Source organism: Lepidochelys kempii, chromosome 16, assembly GCF_965140265.1.
Source record: "Lepidochelys kempii isolate rLepKem1 chromosome 16, rLepKem1.hap2, whole genome shotgun sequence".
Lineage (NCBI taxonomy): Eukaryota > Metazoa > Chordata > Testudines > Cheloniidae > Lepidochelys > Lepidochelys kempii.
In genome coordinates this window covers 13,162,153-13,176,718 of record NC_133271.1, presented here as the reverse complement: position 1 = coordinate 13,176,718, position 14,566 = coordinate 13,162,153, and the positions used below count along the sequence as shown (strand labels likewise).

At 51.8% G+C, this 14,566-nt stretch overlaps 1 protein-coding gene across 3 annotated transcripts in view; it reads left to right on the top strand.

Moving 5' to 3' along the window:
- Nucleotides 1-14,566, top strand: part of ASTN2 (astrotactin 2) — a 602,974-nt gene that overhangs the window by 342,295 nt on the left and 246,113 nt on the right. For all 3 annotated transcript variants that reach the window (XM_073314892.1, XM_073314893.1, XM_073314894.1), the window contains 2 exons: nt 2,513-2,679; nt 6,751-6,939. In XM_073314892.1, coding sequence (XP_073170993.1) covers nt 2,513-2,679; nt 6,751-6,939 — 356 coding nt within the window. The remainder of the gene's footprint in view (nt 1-2,512; nt 2,680-6,750; nt 6,940-14,566) is intronic.

The window sequence follows — 14,566 nt, the reverse complement described above, 5'->3', positions numbered from 1 at the left end:
AAAAGCTTGCCGCAGGTTGCTGCAACCTCCTCTGATGCCTTATGGGTGAGACTCGGAGGTCACAAAATCTGCGATTTCCGATTTCCAGAGACCTCCTGACATTCTCTGCTTCAGCCCCAGGGGCTGCAGGACTCCAGCTGACAGCCAGTGGGGCCCTGGCAGGGTTCCAGCAATGGGCGACAGCAGCGACAAGTGACAGGGTTCCCCTGCAACGTTCCAGCCACAGGTGGCAGACTCCCGAGGGGGCCCTCCTCAGGGTTCCAGTGACAGGCAACAGCCTCATGTGGGGAGAGAGGGACGTCTCGGGCGAGCGGTTGGGGGGGGGAGTTCCGTTTTCTCTTTGGGAAATATGGTCACCCTGCAGCTCCTGGCTGCTGTGGGGGGAAGGGGGAACCCTGCAGAGCCACCAAGGTGGTGGGGGAAACCAGGGAGCCGCAGCAGCAAAAGTCACAGATAGGTCACAGCTTCCATGAATTTTTGTTTATTGCCCATGACGTGTCCGTGACTTTCATAAAAATAACCATGACAAAATCTTAGTCTTACTTATGGGTATCAGAAGCTTCGGTCTCCAGTGTGGCCAGTCCTGGCCCTTTCCCCATGGCTAGACATGCCCTCACTCTCCCTGTCCTGTGAAAAGAGGTGTCGTCATTCCCTTGCCCGTCTCTTCTGGACAGAGAAGCCTTCTGCCTCTCCTGCTGTTCCTTGTTCCTTTGCACGGCCCGTGCTCCAATGGCTGAACCGAGGATCCCAGGCTCTCATGGTCCATTCCACCTAGTTCGCAGCTCAGCTGGAGAGGAAGAAGTGGCCTTCGGGAGCTCACTGCCTGTTGCATCTGCATTTGCCCTACAGGGAGGCTGCACCGCCTGCGGGAATGACAGCAATCACTCAAATGAATTAAGTTTTATTTTAAGGAGCTAGCGCAGCAGAGGGGAGGGACTGAGGCAGGTGACAGGAGCTTTCCAGCTGAGAAGCTACAGGACTATCCTGGGCCTTTGTGGCTTTGCACCGTGAGCAGCCAGAGTTCAGCTGTCATCGTACAGCTAATGGCCTGATGCCCAGGCATCCATCAGACCTGGCAGCTTGGGTCTGGAGCGGCACCTGGCTGGGTAGCCAGCTCGGGAGGAGGGATCTCCTGGACTTTTATTACATGTATGGCATTTTGCTCGCACAGAAAATTGATTTTCTTTTTTAAGCACAAAATATAGCAGTTTTATAACCTTTCTTCTGCTTGACAGAGGCCATTTATAACCTGCCTTCACTGCTACATGGGCAGGCTCTGAGCTAACTCATCTTCAAGAACTCAGTAATGCATTTTTAATTGTGAGCTGTTCCTAGGTGAGATTTATTTTTTCCGAGGACTGGTCCTTTTGTTGTGTTTTAGGTTGGTTTTTGTGTTTTTTTTTTTTGTCCTGGTTTTGGATAAAAGAAAATAAATAAATAGCAAAGGTGGACACGGAAAGCACTTTAATCAGGGTGGCAGATGATTGATGGCATTAGGTGCCTGCTGTTTTTAATCTTTTGGGACAGGGAAAGCCAGCTGGAGAATTGAAATTAAAACCCGGAGCAGAGCTGGATCCCTTGCTTGTGCAAAGTGGCCCGGCTCTGCTGGCTTCGGTGAGGATCTGTCCTTCTGCAGTTGCCTGCTTCATTGTCAGCCAGGAAGGCTGCCCCCTGCTGAGAACTGCTGCCGAGCCTCACCTGCCTACTTCAAAGAGGCACTGGGCTGCTTTTTGGGAATGATTTTAAATGGGGGGTCCGGGGGGGGGGTTGAGATCCCCAACCATGAATAAAATGCATCGGCAGGCTTAAACAAATGACCGATACCCAGCCAAAATCCCCACTGACTCCAGGAGGGCCAGGATCAAACCCACAGGAGTCCATTTACTTGGGATGCCTTCCATAGTCTGTGCTTCCCATTCAGCGTCACGCGTTGCCATTCCCTAGCGCACAGACGCTGCCCGGGTAAAGGACTCCAGGGAGAGAGGTAGGTGGGGCTCTGCAGCAGGCTCTGAGTGGGGTGTGCCGTGAAGATCCTTGCAATGGCTCTTTTCACCAGAAGATCCCAAAGCCCTTTGCCAAGGGGGTCAGTATCATTAGCACCATTTGCCTGAGGCACAGAGCAGGGAAACAGGCCAGGGGCAGAGCCTGGAGTAGAACTCAGCTCTCCTACGTCCCAATCCGGTGCTCGTCCCAGTCCACACCGGCTCCCCAGGTGAACTTGCACCTGTGGAGACCTGAGGTCGGGTTTTCGTGTGTCCTCTGTTAATGCTGACAACAGACCTGAGTTCACCAGTATAACGCCGTCCACTTCGCTGGAGTGGAGCCTGCTTCCACTAGGAATGAATGTGGCTTCCCAGGGCGGAGAGCTAACTCACAGCAGGGAGCTGCGTCCCTGGCACTGGCTTACCTCCAGTGGTCACACCGTCACCTCCTACAGGGAAAACGCCCCCAGCCCTGGGAACCAGCAGGGTGAAGCATCCCACTCGCCTTAACATGTCCCCTCTCTCTGCAGTGCCCACAGGAGCTGAGGCCCATGAAGGACGGCACTGGCTGCTACGACTATTCCAAGGGGATCGACTGTTCGGATGGCTTCAATGGTGGCTGTGAGCAGCTGTGCCTCCAGCAGACCCTTCCCCTGCCATATGACCCTTCCTCCAGCGCCATCTTCATGTTCTGCGGGTGAGTCTCCTGGAACCATTGTGTCAAAGGGGTTCTGCAGCTTGAATGGAAGACTTGAGCAGCTGGTTCCTCCTCCGCCCTCTTCCCTCCCCCTGGATTCCTCTGAGCCATGTCTGCGTCTGTACTCGCATGTCTCTCTGCCTGCGTGGTTGGACCTGTCTGGCATGGAGGCAGTAGAGAAGTTTATTAGCTGAGAGCAATGGTGGAAGTGGCCTGTGTGTATGCATGTGTGGAAGCATAATTCTGTTGTAGCTGCACATCCATGCAAGAGCTTGATGACCCAGTATGCATCTGTGAAAATAAATGAGCCACTGTATGTGCTGCGTGCCCCCATGGGGGGAAAGATTATTCACATGGGGTCAACAAGTTGCGATCGCATACACATGCAGTTTTTGATGGTGAATGTACGTGCCTGCTGGCCTGCAGTCTAAGCACGTGGGAATGATCTGTGTGCAGACGGACAGTTCTCTCTCCTACTGGAGTCTGTGTGAGAGAGAAAGAGAAAAGGACTGTACAAGTCAGTCCATGTCTTGTTATATAAATCCCAAACTATTTTGTGTCGGGTTGTTGTGGTTTTGCTGTGCCTCTCTTTAAATAGAGTTTCATCCCAGAGCTTGGCCAGGATCCTAGAATCCGATGTGATTGAGCATTTTCTCTAAGGAAAATCTCCCCAACTACAGAATGCTCCAAAGGGAGCTCTGTGATTATCTGGCTTTATGCGGCACGGCTGCAAAAATAGCCATCCATCACACAAGCCGCCCTATGCAGTGCCCTGGTTTAGGGGCGGGGCAGATTGCATCCCTTTGTAAAGAAATCAAGAACATAGAGAGAAAGAAAGAAAGACAAATCATAACATCACACAATAAATAAATAATAAAGTAAGATTATTGGCTGCACCTTTGCTAATGCATATCTGCATTTCCACATAATTGTGAGCACATGCATTAACCTACTTCAGACCTTCTAGCTACAGGGGAAGAGGTGGTAATGGGAAGGTGAGGGAAGGGAGCAAGAAGCCATTTAGTGAATGAAACATCTGGGCCCAGTCGTCCCCTGGAGGGTAGCAAAAAAGTGCAGAGGAAGAAGGATTTACAGCAGAATGCACTGAAATGGAGGGGTGCATCCGTTCATCCTGCACTTAGCGCTATGGCATCTGAGTGCCTACATGCCACCGTTCCCTAATATACATGACTGCAGGCTGACACGCAAGGAGGAATGAGAAGGGCCTCTGGGCTGACAGCAAACTCTTACATGGGAGAGGGGACAGTCACAGCGCGAGAGTAAAAGCCATTACCCATGCCCAGCCTTGGTGACAGTGAGGTTCCAGAGGCAGGGACTCTGAGGCATCTCAGTACCCAGCCTGGCTCAAGGCAAAGGCCAAATGGCTCCCAGGCAAGTGGGAAAGTAGCAGGATACCCCATCAGCAGATGCAGAGGCACAGAGTAGAGGGAGAAATGCGGCATCTGGCTAAAACTGGTGGGTGGTGGAGAGTAAGAGGGCACTGAGGAACAGGAAAGCCATGTCCCTAACTAGAAAAAAAACTGCAGGGAGCATTGATGGACGCCTGCCCTGTTAGGCATTTGCAGACATCACTGCCCTTCCAGCCAGGGGTGGGGGGGGGGAGTGTTGTGCTTGGTAAAGGCAGAGTGGCTGCACCTTCCTGAGTTTATAATAGCCACTGTTCCGGTTTGGGTTTGTTTGGATGGAGGGAGAGAGCCTGGGGTTTGTGTGTGTGTGTGTGTGTTGGAAAGGGGCGGGGGGGGGATTTCTCCCAGCACCTGTGCTTCTGGGGTCCAGCCAGAATCTACAGGCAGGGAGCTGGTGAATCCCCTCTCCCCCAGTGCTGCTTATCTGGAGAATGCTGCTTTCAGGCCATAAGCTGCATTACACACAAAGCCTTCATGCGTCACTGCCCTGAAGTCACGTCAGATGGAGAGGGACTGGCAGGACAGGCCCAGAGTGTATGTGCGCAGCCTGGTCTATCACCACCTTCCTCTGGCCCTGCTCAGACAGCACAAATCTCTTTTCCTCTCAGTGCCCAGGGAAAAGTGGCCTCACAATGTCCACCATTCTTCCTGTAAGCACCTAGGGGACCTATCAGCCAGCAGCAGGAGCCTGGCTGATCACAATCAAACGGGGATGTTTCCAATATCCCCTGTGCATTAGGGTCCCAAAGTGGAGTTCTCCACCAGCTCTGGCAGGCAGAAAAGGGAGCATAGAGGTTATATAACAGGCTCCCCCAAGCTTCCCAGACACATTCCGCCTCTTGCCTGGTTGCTGCCGCCAGTCAGAAAAGCACTTTGACCTTCAAGGAAATGTGAGTCACAGTTCGTGAAGTGAAGAAAAAAATTCCTAAAAGTAACTCCGAGGAACATCTGTCTGCTCCTGACACATCCAGGTGCTCAGACGGCAGAGATCTCGCTGAGCCCCAGCTATTCACAGCTCTCAGGGGACCCAGCTTTCTCAGCCAGTTTCTTTCCTTTTATTTTTTTCCCCTTTCTTTATTGCTTTGCTACTTGGAATGATTGTGTTAGAAAGAGAAAACACCCAGCTTCCGCAGCTGCTATGCAGGAGTTTTGGGAAGCGGGGCAGGTTCGGCAGGGAAGGGGATAAACAGCCAGGCTCTGCATTCCAACAGAATGTGTTACGTACACGGGGAAGGCCAGCAAAACTAGTTCAGCTGGGCCAAGCAAATACCATGGTGATGAGTACAGGGTAAAGTCATATTTGTGTTATAACTACACCTCCAGGGCCCCACAGTGCTAGGTGCTGTACAAAAAGTGACCGGTAGGCCCTAGCCTGTAGTATAAACAAGAAAGGCCAAAAAAGGGTGGAAGAAAGACAGCACTATTATCCCCATTTTACAGCTGGGAAACTGAGGCGCAGAGAGATGACTGACTTGCTCAAGGTGATGTGGAGTTTGTGGCAGAGCTGGGGATTGAATGCAGATCTCCTGGCCCCAGTTCAGTGACTCCTCCACAAAATCATCCTTCATGTCTTGTGGGAGCAGAAATTCAGAGAGTTGTTTTTTATTTCTGGCTGCACAACAGGAATCCCTGTGTAACTTGGGGGCAAGTCACCTCACCCTTTCCGTGCCTTGGTTTCCCCATCTATAAAACAAGGATGATGATACTTTCCTTCTTTGCGAAGAGTTTTGCCAACTAGAGCTGCAAAGTTTTGTAGAAGCCCTGGAAATTAACAGTGGGAGAGAGGAACAAAAAACCTTGGATTCACATCTCTGGGGACAGAACAGCTAAATAAAAACAGGGGCAGTGTCTCTGGCTTACTTGTGCTGTTGGCTGGGGGGACGTTGGCGTGGGTGTTTGTACTAGTATTGGGAGGGAATGTGTAAAATAAAGCAGCTAAATAGACAATATGCATTGGCGCCCAATTCTGCCATCAGGCACAGGGCGTCATTCCCATGGATTTGTGAGCATCTGCCCTGGTAGATGGGGACTGGCTCCCTTGGGAAGGAAAGCATGTTTGAGCTGAATTCTCTTTCCCCTGCCACCTGACCGAGGCAGCAAGAACATTTGCCTTGTGACCCTGGTACTGGCATTTCTACGCTGCCAGGCCTACCCACAGGGAGGCCCAGAATACGCACTGCTGGCACCAGATGCGGCTGGCAGCCAATGTGGATGTCAGCCCTGCTGCAGCTGTCCGTGGTGCTGAAGAAAGCTGTTACTGAAGCTGCAAGAATAACAAGCATTGGTAACTCTCAGGCCTCAGCTGTTAGTCTCCAGGAGCTCTCCCCAGCCTAGGTTTTGAGTGCCAAGCCTGGAGCTAATACTTTGTTGGCTCTCCAGGCCCAGTGCACCCACCCGGTGCAGGTTTTAAGTGATGTGACTCCCTGGAGTAGTTTGCTGCACCCTGGTTCCCCAGATCCTCATGGAGTGCCTTACAGTCAGCTGGCTTGTTCTACTTCGATTGTGTGCATCACCCTGACTCTCCTATCTTGAGAAGAGTCTTTCTACAGCAGGGTTCATGTCACTACAAGCCCTGTTTGCGGGTTGGGTATTGCATGCATGTGGCTCTGTCTTTCTCTCTGACCTAGTTTGTGTTGTTTCCCAGCTGTGTCGAGGAATACAAACTGGCTCCAGATGGCAAATCCTGCCTCATGTTGTCTGACATCTGTGAGGGCCCCAAGTGCTTGAAGCCAGACACCAAATTCAACGACACCCTCTTTGGCGAGATGCTGCACGGGTACAACAACAGGACCCAGCATGTCAACCAAGGCCAGGTGTTCCAGATGACCTTCAGGTACTGCCCCATCCCCTAGCTGGGTCAGGTAACATGGTAGATTTGCAAGATGTACCCTGATGATATTGCAGGTCGGAAGGGGGGGTGTCAAAGGTGAGGGTGGTGGGAAGCTTAGCTGTCAAGAGCTGTGTCTTGTAACATTGACATACAAGAGCTGGGGGCAACACAAAGTAAATAGAGGAGGGGAAAGAGCTGAGAGGTTGTTTCTGTCTGAGGTATGTCAAATAGCGGGGCCAGAATTTCAGCTGGTGTAAACCAGCTTAGCCCCATTGACTTCAAAGGATCTATGCCGATGTGTATCAACTGAGGAGTGACTCCACATTCCGCCCGACCACTGCAGGGTCTGATGCAGGGTTGTTCTACACAAAGTGTTCTCCAGTGGCCTCATTCTTCTAAAGCCCTGAGGCTGCACAGCTGCCATGGACGTCAGTCCGAGTTGCGAGTGGTCTTCATCTCTTACAGTCCAGCCCTGCGGCTTTCTCCAGTCGTTTGTAAAATCTCCCCAGTGATGTATTGGTGCTGAATTCTGACCCTTTGCTATGACGATGGGGTCTGTAGAACCAGTATGACCGACAAGGAGCTGCTCTGCTCCTTTCTGCACCCAGAAAGCATTGGCAAACCAAGCACTCGGGGGTTCTCAGCAGTGCACGCTTTGGCCTCTGTAGATCAGCAGCCTTTGCCGGAAGTGAGAACTGACTGTGTGTGGAGACAGTTTTCCTAGGGCCGCCTTCTTCAGTTCCCCTCCCCTTGTGGCAACCCTTGGTGGGGCCTTTTGAACAGAGACAGGAATGCAGATTGGAAATCTTTGCCATGCGCTTTGTTTCCTGATGGCCAAGCAGGACTGGGAGTTTCATGAAACCTGCCCGCCTAAAGAGCCCCTTGTGCGATGGCTGCAATCTCACATAAGCCCTCCCTGCATCCTAACCAGCTCCCGCCTCTGCTGCTGTCTTCTGGGCTCCAAGCCGCCTCTTGTTGGGGCTTTAATTTCCTCTCCCGCTCCTGTAATAGTGTGGCCTTTCCTTGCACTGCGCTAGGGCTGAGGGATTTGTTTAAAGGCAGCCTTCTCCTTGCCCAGACAGCAGCCTGATTGAGGGGGCTGTTATTGCAGCATCAAAGGAAACGCAGGGCTCAGGGACTCCAAGGCAGACGGGTTTCTTCCTTTGCCGCTACTGCAGCTAGGATGGATTCTGGTTCTCAGAGGAAAGATGCTTTAAAATAAAAAAACAAACATGAATCCTTGGGGGGAGCGCTTCCTCCCTCCCATCCCCCGACCCCATTCAGTGTGTTTGAGCCACTCGGTCTATACTGGCCCTAGACAGCACCGGGGCTTCCTTTATCTGACCCTGCCAGGTGCTTCCAGTTGGTGTGGGGATTAAAAAGCAGGCGAGAAACCATCTTCCAGGCTAAATACCAGCCATAAATCCCGCAAGATTTTATAACTCCATTTTCGTTTGGGAGACGCTTCACTTCATTCCTGGCTTTGGTGGCCAGCTGGCTTTGGGCCCAAGCAGTGCAAGAGACCACGAAGCCTCGGGGCTTTGTGCTAAGAGACTCTTCCTGGTCCAGTGCTGATTCAGCATCATGCCCAACCCAGTTTGTCCCCCCGGCTGGAGGGCTGGACGGGGAGACCCGATTTGGCTCCCTTCTCCCGTGGGCCAGTAGTCACGCCCAAATCCAAATCATAAGGGCATGCCTGGTGTACCGTGAGCTGATCTCTCAACCAAAGAGGGTGCACCTTGCTGTTCTGGGTGTGTCAGGCCCTCTGCGATAGCAAGGTGGAAGCCCCCCTCCCCCGACAGTTTTGCCTATGTAATATTTTCCATTTATGGCTGGAGTTTCCACCACACTCTCCTAAGCACTCCACTTAGCCCCAACACCATTGGGGATTTTCCCCTTCATACTGTTGCATGGTGAGTGATGCCACTGGGTGAAATTCCCCCTTCTCCACTCGGTCTTCATCAGCAGGTGCCTTCTACCTCAATCCAGATCTGTGCCACTTTCATGGCCCTGGACTCCAAGGAGTGTGGTTTATTTGCTTGCACCTGCTGAGACATGCCAGGATTTGTGTGCTGCAGCTGAAGTTCTCCCAGTCATCTGAGGGGACCACCTGTCCCCTCCCCCCAGTGTATGACACCTGCCTCCCAAAACTTCCAGGTGTCAGAGTCCAAAAAGCCACTGACCAGTGGAGAGTCTGAAATACCTCAGCTGGTTCCGGTAGCTCTAGCTACCAGGCCGAGATTCAGCTGGAGGTTCCCAGGCGAAGGAAGGATGCCGGTGGGAGGTGAGACCATAAACACACTTTCCCCATCTGATGTGAAACCTGCACAGAATTCTGTGCACTCCCCTTTGTAATGCTCGCAGCTCTGCATTGAGACAATGACTGCAATCGAATCTCATTGCGTCAGGGCTTCAGAGAGTTGCTTACTGGGGTCAGGAAAGATGTATTCTGGGCGGGAGGGGGTGGCCTTCTTCTGAAGCATCAGGCTTGGCCACAGATGGAGACAGGACCACGGACAGGGAGGGTGAGTGCTCTGAGGTGGCACAGGAAAGCTTCTTCCTTAGGGTATGTCTGCCCTTCCAGCCGGGGGTTGTAATTCCCAGCTCAAGGAGACGTAACTTGTGCTAGGTCTCATGGAGCTCGGGTGCGAAAACCGGAAGGTAGCTGTGGCAGTGCGAGTGGCAGGAAGGGCTAGACACCCTGTGTACGGACCTAGCGTCTCCGACGGGTACGCACTCGGGACAGCTAGCCTCTCCCGCTGCCACGGCTCCCTTCTAGATTTAGCACCCGAGCTCCGTGAGACCTCGCACAAGTTTATGTCTCTTTGAGCTCATTTCCCTGGCGTTGCAGAGGCCCTGGGGACACCTGGCTTGCTCCTGTTCTCTGCCTGTGGCCCACACCGGTTCAGTCTCCTGAGCAGCGGAATGCGTTAGTCTAACCTGAACTATTGGGTTATAGACAGGAGGTCAGACGAGGTGGCCTTAAACTCTGTCTGCCTCTTGGGCATGTGAGTTGTGGGTTTCCAGCCCCACTGGCATCACCGAGAGAGCTCCTACACAATCTACATGGGCTATAACGAGGGGAGATTAGCTGATCCAAATCAGGACAAAAATTGGCCTTGTGCCTTGCATGCAAGGAGCCAGGTCCTCAGCTGGTGAAAATCATCATGGCCTCATTGAAACCAGCAGAGTTATGACAGTTAGACTGGCGGAGGATCTGGCTCTGAGCCCAGCCGCTGTATAGGACAGGGACAGAACAGCTCTGGGGTGAAAGCAGTGCCGGAGGGGCGGGAGAGCTGGCAGCTGTGGTGGCTGAATAGGAGAGGAGGGATTGCAGGATCCTCTGAGAACGGAGAAGAGAGGTAGCACCCGGAAGGGATGAATGCCTGGGGAAAGGCGGGCGGGAGTCCTGCTATCCTCTTTCCTGCGCACATCTATACTACTAGCTAACATCCGTGACTCGGTATAACGTGCAGCGTTTTCAGCGCCCAGGATACCAGGGTCTTGGGCTTTAGAGATTGTTCCCTGGGGTGGGGAGGCCGGCGCTGGCTTTGTTGCCTATTCAAAATGAGACTGTTTGTTCTGAGAATATTGGCTAAAAATGGGAGGCCCCTGCCCGCCCGCACACAAATTTATTCAGCCCCCTCCCCTGGAGTTCCTCTGCCTGTTCTCTGTGGAGGGTTATGGTGTCAAAACACCATTACATCATCCTCTAACAAGGGCCGGAAAGGAGGTTAATGGAGAAGAAATTATTAACTAAAAGATGTAATTTGCCTCTGATTTTCATATATATTCAAGAACCTCTCTGAGCATTAAGGCGCCAGCTGTTCAAGAAGCCCTTAATTTGGTGCATTTGAAACATAGCAGGAAACTGCCTAATACCAGGGATTAAAAACCTGTTTCAGCAAAGTAGGAGCAAGAACCTGCTATCGGAACAAAGGGCTGAGTATTTTAAAGGCATTTATCGTGGCTGGGATCCCTTAGTTATGGAGATGTAACAGTCCTTTCAATGCTCCCCACTTCTCATGTTGTCATCTCTTCAGTGTCCTTAATAAAGAGTATAGTCTCCATCCACTTATCATGGCAGCCCAGTGTTGGGGGAAGGCGTCGTGCAGCTAGAAACTTTGTCCTTCACGTCTTAGTCTGGATGTCCCCATTAGTCCCAGTTTCAAGGTCTGGTGGTAAGTGTTGGAGTGTCCCACTGCCACCCAGTGCTTGGCAGTAGGCCCTGCCCGTTAGTTGCTGGATATGCCTTTCCATCCAACGTGCAGCATGAGATGAGGGGCTGTGCGGGAGTACGGGCAGGCTCCTCATATGGCGCTGAAGGACTGGGATGTAAAGTGGCCCCCTTTAGAACTAGAACAGGTAAAGGATTTGGTAGGATTACCCACCCGGCTGGAGCAGGTGAATTAGATTATTCCTGAGATCTTAGCCCTGTCCCTTAGTATCACCGTGTTACAAGCTCTCTTGCCTGCACATCCGCTTCCCCGTTCACCTAGCCGCTGAGGATATGTCCTGTTCATGTACATCAGCGGTGGGTAAGCTAATGTGTGAGCATCAGCTGAGCAGCTCACATCATCCAACTCTTAGGAGCAGCAGGCATATCTTACCCCACAGGAATTATTATGTCACCCTCACTGTGTGTGCCATTGTGATGAGCATCTGTCCCTGTCCCAACATCCTTGAATGCCACCTTCCAGTTCATGGACAGTGGAGAGAAACAGCTAACAACCCTGCACATAGCTCATTCATTGCATAGCTGGGCTATCATTCATTAATTATTACTGTGTGTCATTGCATAGCCCTGTGGGTGTGCACAGCACTTAACAGACAAGTTAGAAGATGAGGTTCCTGCCCCAAAGAGCTTATGAGTACAGCTGGATGACGTTTGGGGGTTGAAAACTTGATGTCAACAATGACCTCTTTTGTGGAGCAAAATACAGTAAAAGCTTTGTTATCCGGCATGTTGAGGGAATGGGGGGGAGGGGCCGCAGGTAAGCCAAAAATTCCAGTTAACTAAGAGGGAGGAAGTTTGGGTGTGGGAGGGGGCTCAGGGCATGGGGTTGGGGCGCAGGAGGGGTTGCGGGGTGCTGGATCTGGGTGGCTCCCACAAGTGGCGAAATGTCTCTGCTGTTCCTAGGCGGAAGCGCGGCCAGGTGGATTTGCACCTGGCCTCCACATGCGGGCCCTGACCCCGCAGCTCCTATTGGCTGCGGTTCCCGCCAAACGGACCTGCGGAGCCAGCGCTCGGGGCAGGGTGGGGCAAGGGCAGCGTGCAGAACCGCCTAGCCATGCCTCCACCTAGAAGCAGCAGGGACATATGGCCAGGTAGGGAGCCTACCAGACTGTAAACCAGATTTTCAATGAAGATCAGAAATGCCAGTTTATAGAGCTTTCCAGTTGGTCCAGGGCCGGATAACACAGCTTTTACTGTATTTTGGATGCAAATATTCCTTTTTTTTTTTTTTTTGACAAAACCTGGGCATTTTCAATTGAAAGCCCAAAATCCAAAACCCCAAATACCCTTTTTTTTTTTCATATGGGAGGGAAAAAATAATTTCCCAAAGAGCTCTGTCTACAGCTCAGGGGTGGGAAGGGCACAGAGTCCTGTCCAGTGGCTGAGCTGTCACAGAGTTCCTTCACCTGCCGGTTGCCTCTCACTTCGCTCCTGACACCTGCTGGACTCCTGATTTCCAGCTTTGTGCTCTTCATTTAAAGTAACACACATGGATTGCAGGGGGGCATATTGAGCCTCCCTCAGCCTTCCAGGAGCCTTGCTGTGAGCGTTTGAAAGAGCGAGGGCAGTGCCCTAAAGTGACCCACTTACAATGTGTTTCCCTTCCTCCTTTCTTTCCCTTTGGCTGAATGCCAGGACGGCAGATGAATGCTCTTTAACCACACTCCAACAGTCCGCTTTGCTCCCCTCTTGGAAGTTCCCCTAAGGGATTGTGAGCAATGAATTCAAAACCACACTTTCCTCCCACCCAAAATGTTACATTTATGGAATATTCATAAATAAGCCTAATTCAAGAAAAATATGTATCTATTCCACACATGTCTCTCAGTTTGGGTGGGAGGCTTAGCAACAAATCCAGCTCACTAAAGGCTAGATTAACAGTGTTTTTGTGTCGCAATGGGGCCCAACCAAAAGCTATTGTTGTCCTCAAATTGCAGGGGGATTATCTTCCAAATGGCTTGTTTGCCAGTCCCGTCTGTGTTTTGCGCCATCTCTTTGCCCCAAGGGAACAAAGATTTTTGTTTAAGAGTTGTTTGGAGTTTCAAATGGTTGCTTTTATGCAATTGGTTGACAGAAATCCCAAATTACTGCTCATGGAGGGAGCTTTGCTTGCTATATTCTTGGTAGGTGGAGAATGGGATGTCAGCCCAACATGTAACTGTCACATAGGAAAAGCGCTCCCTGGGGAGTGGATTGGAAAGACCCTGCTCAAGTCGGTTGACCCTAAATGTGATATTTCTCTTTCCCTTATCTTCTGCTGTGTCTCTTTTTTCTTCCTCCCTCAGATCCAGGTTGGGGTGGGCCCCTTGCTCGCTTGCTCTCCTGTCTCTGGGGCAGTGAACTCAGGCTGTTGCGGATTCTTTGGGTGGTGGGGATGTAGCCAGTGCAGTTTAGGGGAGGAAGTGACACATTTTGGAGGTGGGGAGAAGGAAACATTTCTGTGGCCATTTGATTGATGTGAGTGCAAAAAAAAAAAATCTGGTTGAAGCAGTTTAGGTTGTTGCGATGAGTCCTTGGCAAGATAAAATCCACTCGTGATTGAGAGATGCTTGGACAGCGAACAGGAAGAGAAATGGGGCTGGGCCCCTAAGAATGGGGAATGGGGGTAAAAACCTTAGTGTGCTTGCTCAGGGAGAAGTGGGAACGGCTCTGCCTCACCTGCCTGTTAACCTTGGGCACCAGGCAGCAACGTTCCCCAGGAGAAGGGCCTCCCGAAGCGCAGGCTGGCTCCCCCTGTGCTGACGTGGTCTCACCGGGACAGCGTTTTTGCCTGAGGGCGCAGCCGCACGGGGGAGCCCTGTGCGGGAAATGCTGATCAAAGAGCACGGCGAGAGTGAGGGGCTTCCATCTTCAGCAAAGAATTGCCCACTGCCATCGTCAAAGCGGAGGGCCCGGCGAAGGGTTTCGTTTCAACAAAGTTATGTTAATATTGTCAGGCAGCGCGCCGGGTCACTGAACTGATGTGGGGAATTGTCATAATATTGACAGGGAGTTTGGCAAGTTAATTTTAAATCTGTCACTCCTTCCCCTCGCATTCTCTCGTTCCGTAATAAAACTCCGCCGTGATTGCGGGGCTCTGCTGACAGCTCCGCTGGAGCTTGCCTGAAATGACTGGTTGCGCTCCCCCATCACCTTTTCCCTCCTCCTCCTCCTCGTCCCCCAGCAGCACACACGCATGCACCAAGCAAACCCCGGATAGAGTGTTTAGGCACCAAATGTCAGGGTGCTCAGACAGCAGTTCTCCCTCCCGTTCCCCCGAAACAATCTCGTCTCGCTGTGACTGCTGCAGTATGGACTGGGGACGGGATTTCAATGAAGGGGAATGCTGGAAGTAGGGAACCTTTATTTCTTGAAGTCCAGGATAGCTTCCGAAGGAGCTGCTGTCAGTAATGA